The 9323-nt window shown below is 39.6% G+C and overlaps 1 protein-coding gene across 2 annotated transcripts; it reads right to left on the bottom strand.

The window, feature by feature from the left end:
* Nucleotides 1-1025: 1025 nt before the first annotated feature.
* Nucleotides 1026-7654, bottom strand: nrsn1l (neurensin 1-like). 2 transcript variants are annotated; one of them, XM_074687006.1, is made up of 4 exons: nucleotides 7558-7654; nucleotides 5645-5724; nucleotides 3493-3657; nucleotides 1026-2426 (listed from the first exon to the last, which is right to left on the bottom strand). In XM_074687006.1, the coding sequence occupies exons 2-4, from the start codon at nucleotides 5699-5701 to the stop codon at nucleotides 2010-2012; spliced, it is 639 nt and encodes a 212-aa protein (XP_074543107.1). In that variant the 5' UTR covers nucleotides 5702-5724; nucleotides 7558-7654; the 3' UTR covers nucleotides 1026-2009. The 2 variants fall into 2 exon arrangements, with proteins under 2 accessions (XP_074543107.1, XP_074543108.1); XM_074687007.1 differs by having other exon boundaries at nucleotides 7511-7639.
* Between the last annotated feature and the right edge of the window lie 1669 nt (nucleotides 7655-9323).

The raw sequence follows: 9323 nt of genomic DNA, 5'->3' as shown, positions 1-9323 counted from the left end.
ATGACGGAGGCAGAATCCCTTGATGCGGCTGATAGGTTGAAGTATTAAGAAATAAAGAATCATTGGTCTGCGAGGCAGAAATGTAATGTCCATTTATGTGGATGCTGGTTCTTAGGAGAGTGATAGAGTGGGGGGAAAAATCGTCTTCTGATGTTTTTTTCCAAAACACGTTTTTCATTTTTTTGTAAGTGTTCCTTGGTCTTAAAGGTCCCATATTCTGCTCCTTTTCTGCAGTTTAATATGGATCATTGAAGTCTTCATGAAGTGGTAGTAACATTTTTTGGTCCAAAAAGCCAGTAAATCAAGCACAGCAGCATTGTTTCCAGGCTCTCATAGCCCCTCTGTTCAGAACGCTCTGATTTAGTGGGCGTGACCTTCATTTGTAAATGAGCTGATACTGCCCCGCTCTTCCACGTCACTGAGAGCGGCGCCACAAGCTCACATTTCCAGGGTCCGAGGTTTGTAGGTGGATGGTTGGTAATATGCTGGATTCAGGACCAGTCTGTTTGCTAGCCCTCTGTTGTACTGTCCAAAGTTGGAAAAGCAGTTGGCCGTGAAGTGACTAGCACACACATGCACAGTTTCACTGAGTGTAGCTGGCACATTTCCTTGATAAATGAACTCTAGCCACTTAGTCTTGTCTTCTTTAGAGATGGGAAGCTTGTGCATGGAACTATGTGACTGTTTACAGCCAAAAACAAAGCAGTGATGGCTCTTCAACTTCAGCATTCTCCTCCCTGCATCTGGAGAGATTTCTCTCCAGATGCAGGGAGAGGAGCGAACTGTTCCTTTAAACACAACCCAGATAAGTGAGAATCTTTGTGTAGGAGAAAAACAAAGATTTGCTGCAAGGCTGAAACTGAGTAAATGTAAAGCTAGTGAGGGATAATGAGCCTCCAAAATAAAACACCTGCTTCCTCACTTCTACCCATGTGATTAAATACAATATTTACTAATAAAGTGGTGAATATTCCCTGCAGTCACACAGAATGATAAAAAAATACATGAACATTGTTTATTGTTGGGTATGCAGATCATGTTTATTTTGTTTTTCCTTTTGCTCTGGTGACACTACATTTTTATCTCACATCAGATCAAACAATGATTCACTAAAACATCGTCATCAAATGGATTCAGAGCAGTTAACCAACCAGGACATCATAGTTATTTTGTTTCTACATTTGTTTTTCTAGGTCTAAAAGTCTTATCCAAACTATATGTCTAAACTGGAGGACAACAAGGCGCCAGGGTAAATTCCTCTCACCTCAGTGTGTCATCGCTTACTCACTCACACTGTATCTGCCTGTGAACACAAAAGTGATTGGTGTAAAAATAAGGAGAGGAGAATTGCTCAGCCAATCGGAAAAAAACTACAGTATTTGCCTTGAGCTGAGAAAAAGAGCACTTGAAGCTCAACTGTTGCCTGGAGACACAGATTGTGGGCAATTATGGAGCCAGATCATAGTGGGGAGAAAATAGGTGACACTGTCAGTGAAGCATGAGTTTGTGCCGTGTGTGGGGGTGTGTGACCAAACATGTTCAACAAAACAAGCTCTGCAGGAAACGTGAACATGTTGAACCATGAATGATTCTCTGAATGTAAACACCTGATTTGACGTCCTTTGATATGAGAAATGGTTTCTCACCTCTACCTTGCTGGTTTTGAAACAAAAAAGTACACAACTGTTGAAAAACAAATTCAGCTAGCAAAATTAGAGCAAGTGGGAACTCAAAACACATTTAGATTTCATGTGTGGTTCAGTCAACAAATAGGCTACGAGCTCACATAGGTGAACTAAAAATAAACAAAAAAAAACTACAAACCTCTGTGTTGTTGTGCAGTGTCCCATGTTTATGAGCTGCATTAAAAGCTTGCACTGTTTTGCATTTTTATTTTGTCTATATTATCAAAAAACAACCTCCATTTGACAAAATGATAAGCTAAAACAAAAACAAGACCCCAAATGGGGTCCAAGGACTTAAAGAAAAGCCTGTGCCCCATGTTGGGATTACTTTAAAGAAGCAGGCAGAACATCCTCCTCTGCAGACATCGTTCCTGGTATTTTACCCTCTGTGCCTGGTGGCTTAGTGACCACATCCCCTGAAACCCTCACTCCCCTCCAGTTCAACACAGACTCTTCTGTTTGCTCCCCGTGCCTCCGTCTGGAGAACATCCTCTCTGTCAGGTTGGCCCTCGGGAGGATCCAAATGACAACCCCCATGGCTGCCAGGGCTGAGCCAAAACAAGTGAGCCAGATCCCAACGGCTGTGCTGAGATTTAACCCCCTGTTGAAGCTGACCGCCTGGGTGTCTACAAAGAACAGATCTCCCTCTCCAAAGGATTCGATCTTGTGTGGCGTGGAGTAACCGACAGATAAACTGGCGATTCCTGCAGTCAGGACCAGGAGACCAAGGGCCAAGGACACCTTGAAGGAGAGGCAGAGACATGATAAGGTAGTGCTATTTTGTGCAGCCCTTTAAGTGATTTATTGGCTCAGCACTTTTCACTTCCTGCTAAGAAAGGTCATTTTGTTGTTTGTGATGCAAAAATTCAAAAATGCAAAGTTGCAGAGGGCTTAAATGTAATATCTCACCTTTTCAAATATCACCACTGCCTGCAGTTCATCATGCTGTGCCAGACTGTGTGATATGTGCAGTGTGCACTATGTGAGATGAGTAACACAAGTAAGCTTGGAAGGCATTGCATTAAAGAAGTTTATCTCTGGTTAAACATGTGGTCAGTCTTTAGGAAATGTGTCCACTAAGCCTGACAAGAAGGAAGAACTCAGACTTAGATTAATTAAAAATAAAAGCCACTTTTGACTGAATATCACTGTGATGACTGTTTTGCTGCTTTAAACCATCTTCTGTTTGTCTCCTGAACTGCATTTGTTGTTTATGTATTTTATTTTATTGTATCCAACTGTAAAGCTTTCAACCACTATGACAACTTAAATGATGAGGTGAGTTAACATCTGTGTTTTGTTCATTCTTCTACCCATGAAACATAGGTTCCCTCGACCCTTCCTTAACCATCACACCTGCCTGAATAATGGAAAACTTTTCCAACAGAGAGACTGAATGATACACAGATACACCTGGAGGCCACCTGCCACAGATTTCCCTCCATCTGATTACAGTGTATTCATTTCTACCAACAACTATAGGATCTGCCATCACATCATCCCAGAGGATTTGGCCTCCATTCCCAATAAAGCTGTAAAGTAGCATGTAGTGAACTCTGTGTGTCTATGACTGATGTTTATCATCGTGAAGGAGGAAAATGGAAATGAAACGTGCATTGTTACCTGAAGCATTGTAAGAAGTCTGAGCACTGACTTCAGCTGACTGAATGGCTACGGTTTGTGTCTGATATGACTTGTTATTAGTTTTACCCATTTGGCACAGAAAAGATGATTTTTTTCCCATCAATATATACTTTGTAATGCCAGAGGGTTGATGTAGACAGGTTACAGGGTGTGGTTGCTGTACCTTCCAGACAGCCGAGTTCGACCACAAAGCTGACCTCTGGCTCTGGACGAACCTTTGACCATCCTGGTCTCTCTCCCACATGGAGGATGAGCACTCTTCATAGAAATGGTGAAGATAAGAGCGAACCCCAAACTGGTGACGGCTAGAACCTGCCTGTTGTTGTTCCTGCAGGAAACAAAATCACCAGGGAGAAAATCTCTATGATACGAAGTAAAGCCTGAATTGATTATTCACATTTCAAGAAGGGAAATCACTGATTTTAAGTTGCACTTCCAAAAGAATTGCACATATAACACTGAATTTGTAAAGAGAAACATGGATCTGTAAAATATTTTGAGGATTTCCCAGATGCAAACACATATGAACAACTAGGAGACAAAATCAGTTGCAGACATTTTTGCAGGGTTTAATCAAAAGATCCAGCACACGACACAGCTCTAGACAAACCTAGACAGACCAAACTTTCTCTTGCTCCTGTATCCTTTTCAGTGACATCACTGTTTTCCTGTTTTGGCCAGTTTATCCCTATAGTGATGAACTTGCCAAATTATGAGCACCCACCCCTCACCATTGAAATGAAACTTCCTGTAAAGAGGCTTATCTGGCTCAAACATGTTGGAGAAGGTTTTTCCAAGTGACACTTCACCTCTTACTGTTTGGTTCCTGGGAAAATAACCCATTGAACCTTACCAAATATCCTTTTGGGTCAGGCTGACCGAGAGGGGACTGGTTCCTGAGACTTTTAGCCTCTGAAGCCTTTTTTAAAGTTGTTTCAGGACAATCTGAACAAACGCTTGTTTCCTATGAATGGACAATACCCTCTTCAACAAAAGATGCAAAAATCAAAAGTGAACACAACAGCAGAAACACTGCAAAAGAGAAAAAGTGCAGCAAAAAGTTGAAACAATGGCACCAAATGTGCTAGGCATGTTATGTCTGCATATGTCTATGAAGATATGTTACTGTGAGCCTACACTGTTAAATTTAAATTAAATTTAAATTAAATTTGACAAGAAATGGTCTTTAATTTTTAACAGATTTTTCCAGTTTTCTTATAAAACAAACAAAAAAAATGCTAGTAGATTTACAGATATTTTCAGTAACTTAACACAGTCAAAAATAAAAAATAAAAAAAAGAACCAGAACCAGAATTTTATGATTATTAACCTTTCATTTTAGAAGTGTTTGTTTGTTTTGGTTTTCAAAAGCATCTGTTAAATAACAGAAAATATCTGTAAAATGACCTCCTGGATGTTTTTATAAGGTATTATGCCAGCTGAACCCTGTACCCTCCTCACTCATGGTTGCATTTCACTGTTAAAAAAATGAACAAACTGTAAAAAAAAAACATTAAAAGCACTGGCAGCAAAGTTTACAGACACTGTAAAATTACAGTCAAACGCTGTAAAAAATGCAGAATAATGTAAAATAACTGTAAAAATACAGAACTACAGGAAAAGACAAAGAACTGTGAAAAAAACGATAAAAGCTTTGGCATCAAAGTTTCCAGACAAATTCTGTAAAAACATAAAACTACATGAAATAACTGTAAAAATGTATGACTTAACCGTAAAAAATAAAAATCTTTATAAAAATGGTAAAAGCACTGGCAGGAAAGTTTCCTGACAAATACCGTAAAGTTACAGTAAAACGCTGTAACATAGAACATAAAACTGTAAAAATACAGGAATGAATTGTTTTTTGATCAGAGACAAATTTAGAAAAAACAAAAAACCTCCAAATAGCACACACTGCCCTTCTTCTAAAAACACTTTCCTCTCATGCACCACTGGTCATTTTGTTCCCCATCAGTTTGTGCCCTAAATTTGACTGTTTTCCTTTTATTTCACAGCAAAGTCATTTTTATTGTGCTTGTAACCATGAGTGAGGAGGACACGCTGTGGATATTAAATGTGACATTATAATAACTCAAAAACAGTATTTAATATTCCCTTCATCTTAGATCAAGTTTACTGGCTTTACAATAAATTAGATCCTAGTTCACGTTCACCTCTGGAGTTTCCACTTCGTGCCGTCTCAGGTCAGCACTTTATACCAACAGAGTATGTACGCTTAAACAGTGCAGCAGCATATTGTTGGTAAATTCAAACCAGATGAGTCCTCGTTATCACTTTAGGTCACTGCAGCTCACCTCATTCCCACAGGATTCCCCTCCTGAAGGCAAACACACTTCAGAGCACAGTGCCATCCCACCTCACACACCTTGAACACCTACAGTAAGAGACACACACACAGACAGGGAAAGCACATTCAGCGTACAGAATGAATCCATATATGTGCATGTCGGCTGCTCGGCTGTTGTTCACACAAACACACTTTATCTCCTGAACATGGATTCCCCTCATTAAAAGCTTTTCTTCCATTAGAGATGGCTCATAAATCTCAGCCTGTGTCGTAAGGTTGCTCCAGTTGTTAGAGCTACATGTGAACAATTGACGGCTACCCTGGCCCTGCTGTTACTCTAATACCACCCACGGATGAGTCACACATATATGTGCACACAGTTCTTCCTCGTATCATACTCATATGCTCACACCATTCATTCCCCTGACATGGTGTGATTGATTTCCTTTGTCTGCCTTCAAAGTGCTCTACTTTGTTGCCACACATTCATGATTTCAGTCAGTTTTATACAACACGCTGAACCCGACTGTGGTTTGAAACATAACCCTGAGGGTCAGAACATCCTGCATAAGTAAATTTTGTTTTTTTTTTACTCTTTCCTGAGTGTACACTCAGTACCAACAAATGGACAGAGTGACACGGTGAATGTTAACTGATGACACACATTGGTGTTGTTAAGTTTTTACACAATCTTCAGTGACTTCAGGTTCACTATACAAATAATCGACTGCATGTTCCTTTAAGCCCAGTTTTTATATTCCAAAGTGACTAAATGTGACATTGTATTAACTCTAAAACAATATTCAATACGCCTGTCATCACTTACAGGATATACTGTTACTAACTTTGCCCCAATTACAGAAGCTTTTTCTTCATATACAGCATTAACAACAGAATATATAATATCATCAATAATAATTCCATGTATACAGCACCTTTAAAAACAAAAAGCTTTCTCAGACAACGCATTACAAGATGGAAGATGACAAGATGAGCATTTAACAGACAGAGCAAGAGTGTAATCTACATTTTCTTACAAAATACATCCAAAATAAGGGTTAAAGACGAAAAAAGGCACATTATGCAGAATAATGTCATCAAACAGATGGATTTCCAATATAAAGATAAAAAGTATTAAGAGGAAGTTTAACAAGTTTTGGGTAAAATGCAAAGAAGAATACACAATATCACAGAAAACAAAGCGAGGGTTGAAAGTATATGCATTTTTAAACACAGCACATCACTTGTGCAGCTTAAATTCACTGCCTCCAACTTTAGTTCAGGCCCCACAGTAGAATGACACTTATTTCACTTTTAATCTTCTGACTGAGAGTCGTGCTTGTTTTTGTTGTACTCTCACTTTAAAAGTTGTACTATCTGGGATCTGTCGAAGGGATCTCTCTTGGTCTGATCATATTTCATACTCAGAGAAAGCTCTGGCTTCAGTCTCACACCGAGAAGGATTAACAGGGCGCTGACCGTGGTACTGAAACTTCTCTCCAGCCTGACTCTGGGACGTGAGGGCCACATTAAGTCCAGTTGAAAAGACAAATTCTGACCTCTTTCTTAGTCTAATGGCAAAGCTTTGTGAGAAAAAAACAACTTAATGCCTTAACTGTGATACATTACAGAAGGATACGTGAGCCGCCCCTTGATCATTCTTAACCTGCATCCGTTTAAGGTGAAGCTACGTAAATGTCGTCTTGATGCGTTTAATCATTTCATCTCTACGCAGATATTGATCAACCCGCAGCTCTGAACAGCAGTGAGTCATCGCGGCTATGTAGCCTGGCTTCGTCACACTTTCAAGCATCGCACTTCACAAACATTGACACAGTTTCTAGTCGCATTAAATCCATATCTGTCGTTGTACCTTTGCTCTCTAACCGGTTTTACGTCCAGCGAAAGACTCAATCTTACCCCTGGCCGGAGTGCTCGCGCCTCTCACTGGGAATCCATGATCTGTCAGACCGATTGATCTCTCGCGCTCCTGCTGATGTGAATCAGCTGAACTGAGCATGCGTGAAAGTGGACGGGGATCTGTGTAAACATTGGATATGCCACCTGCTTTTTAGCTGTGTATCTGCTAATATCAAAACTAAGTAATCACTCATCTGTTGAGGTCAACATTTTTTTCGCCCTTCAAGCATGTTCCAGAGTTATAATCCAGGAAAGAGTAATGACAGGCTATAGAGAGCAGACACATTTTACCATCAGCTGAACGACTACTATATTCTGATAAGCTGTAGGGTATCAAATAAGAACTAACAGTTTTAAATTCTCTATGTTCGAGTCCTTGTGAGGAGTTTCTAGGTGATCTTGAAAAAGTCTCACTTCTAGATATAGGGGAGACCAGGTATGGTTGTCACACTTTTTGCTTCAGCACCTTCAACTCACTTAATTTTTGAGCCTGAGTTCTCAAACTTTAATGCCAAGTACCCACATTTGTTTATCACAAATGACACCAATTCAAACCTCTGCAAGAATATCACAGACCTCCCCAGGTGATGTTTAATACATGGTGGTCCTTTGTTACAACCTACCCCACAACCAGGGTAGGTTGTAACACATGCTGGGGTAAGTTGTAAAAGTTAGACAAAAAAAAAAGAGCAAAATTAGAGGTCATGTCCATTGAAACAGAGGTTTATTGAAATAGAACAATTCAGAACAATGTCTCTGTCTGTGACTGACCATAACTCACTTCCTGTTTGACTCAAGAGTTCGTGCTCAAACACTAGTAAACACAGTGTAGCTGTGTAAAGAACACATAGGTGTAACAAAAAGCTGTGTGTGTGTGTGTGTGTGTGTGTGTGTGTGTGTGTGTGTGTGTGTGTGTGTGTGTGTGTGTGTGTGTGTGTGTGTGTGTGTTTGTCTCTGTGTGTATTTTTGGTCAAAGTCACAAGTGTTTTTTTTTTTTTTTTAAGTGCAACATTTCCTCCTTCCCCTCAGAGAAAACCTCGCTTCTGCTCCAGTAACCTACAATGGGACATCACTGGACCCTCAGCTCCTGCAGTGATTTGTAGTAACATGGCAGAAACATTTTAAACATTTTAAAAACATCTGCAGGCACACCTCTGTCTGTCTGTCTAGGCATAATGTAACATTAATAGAATCAGGAAAATGTCCTTAGTTGTACATAAGGGGATGGTTGTAATACTTTTTAAAGAAGTGTTACAACTCACCCTACCCCTGTCAGCTAGTGTTTAGCTAGCTGTATTGGCATAGTGGATTGAAATTAGCATGAAAAAAATGCATCACTTTATGCCTGAGAAACTACAATTTATTCTGATATATTTCAAATGTTTTTTGTTTGTTTGTTTGTTTGTTCGTTTTTTTATTTTCATTTTTTTATCTGGAATAGTATAAGTAACATATTCTTGGTCCAAAAGTTTACTTTCCTACCTCAAAATCATTTTTTTCTCTGTAGAATCTGCATGCATCTGTTTCCAGCCCTGACAGTCAAAGTGGGTGATTTCTAAAAGCTATTTCTCAGCTTCATGGTCAGGTCGGGGAGAAACGGCACTAGTTCCCATGATTAAACCACGTCAGTCAACAAAGTTATGCAGAGAGAAGAGAGAGCTGTGTTTTTCTCTGCTAAAAAGGATTTCTTGGATTTATTAGTACGGGTGGATACTGGAGCTGAACTGTCAAAAAGAAAAAGGATGTCAGAGCAGAAGAAAGCTAAA

Source organism: Halichoeres trimaculatus, unplaced genomic scaffold (assembly GCF_033239565.1).
Source record: "Halichoeres trimaculatus isolate MK-OKI-2021-1 unplaced genomic scaffold, fHalTri1.1 fHalTri1_scaffold_14, whole genome shotgun sequence".
In the NCBI taxonomy this organism is placed as follows: domain Eukaryota; kingdom Metazoa; phylum Chordata; class Actinopteri; order Labriformes; family Labridae; genus Halichoeres; species Halichoeres trimaculatus.
The sequence above is the reverse complement of the archived record's forward strand: the minus strand, read 5'-3'. Positions and strand labels throughout refer to the sequence as shown.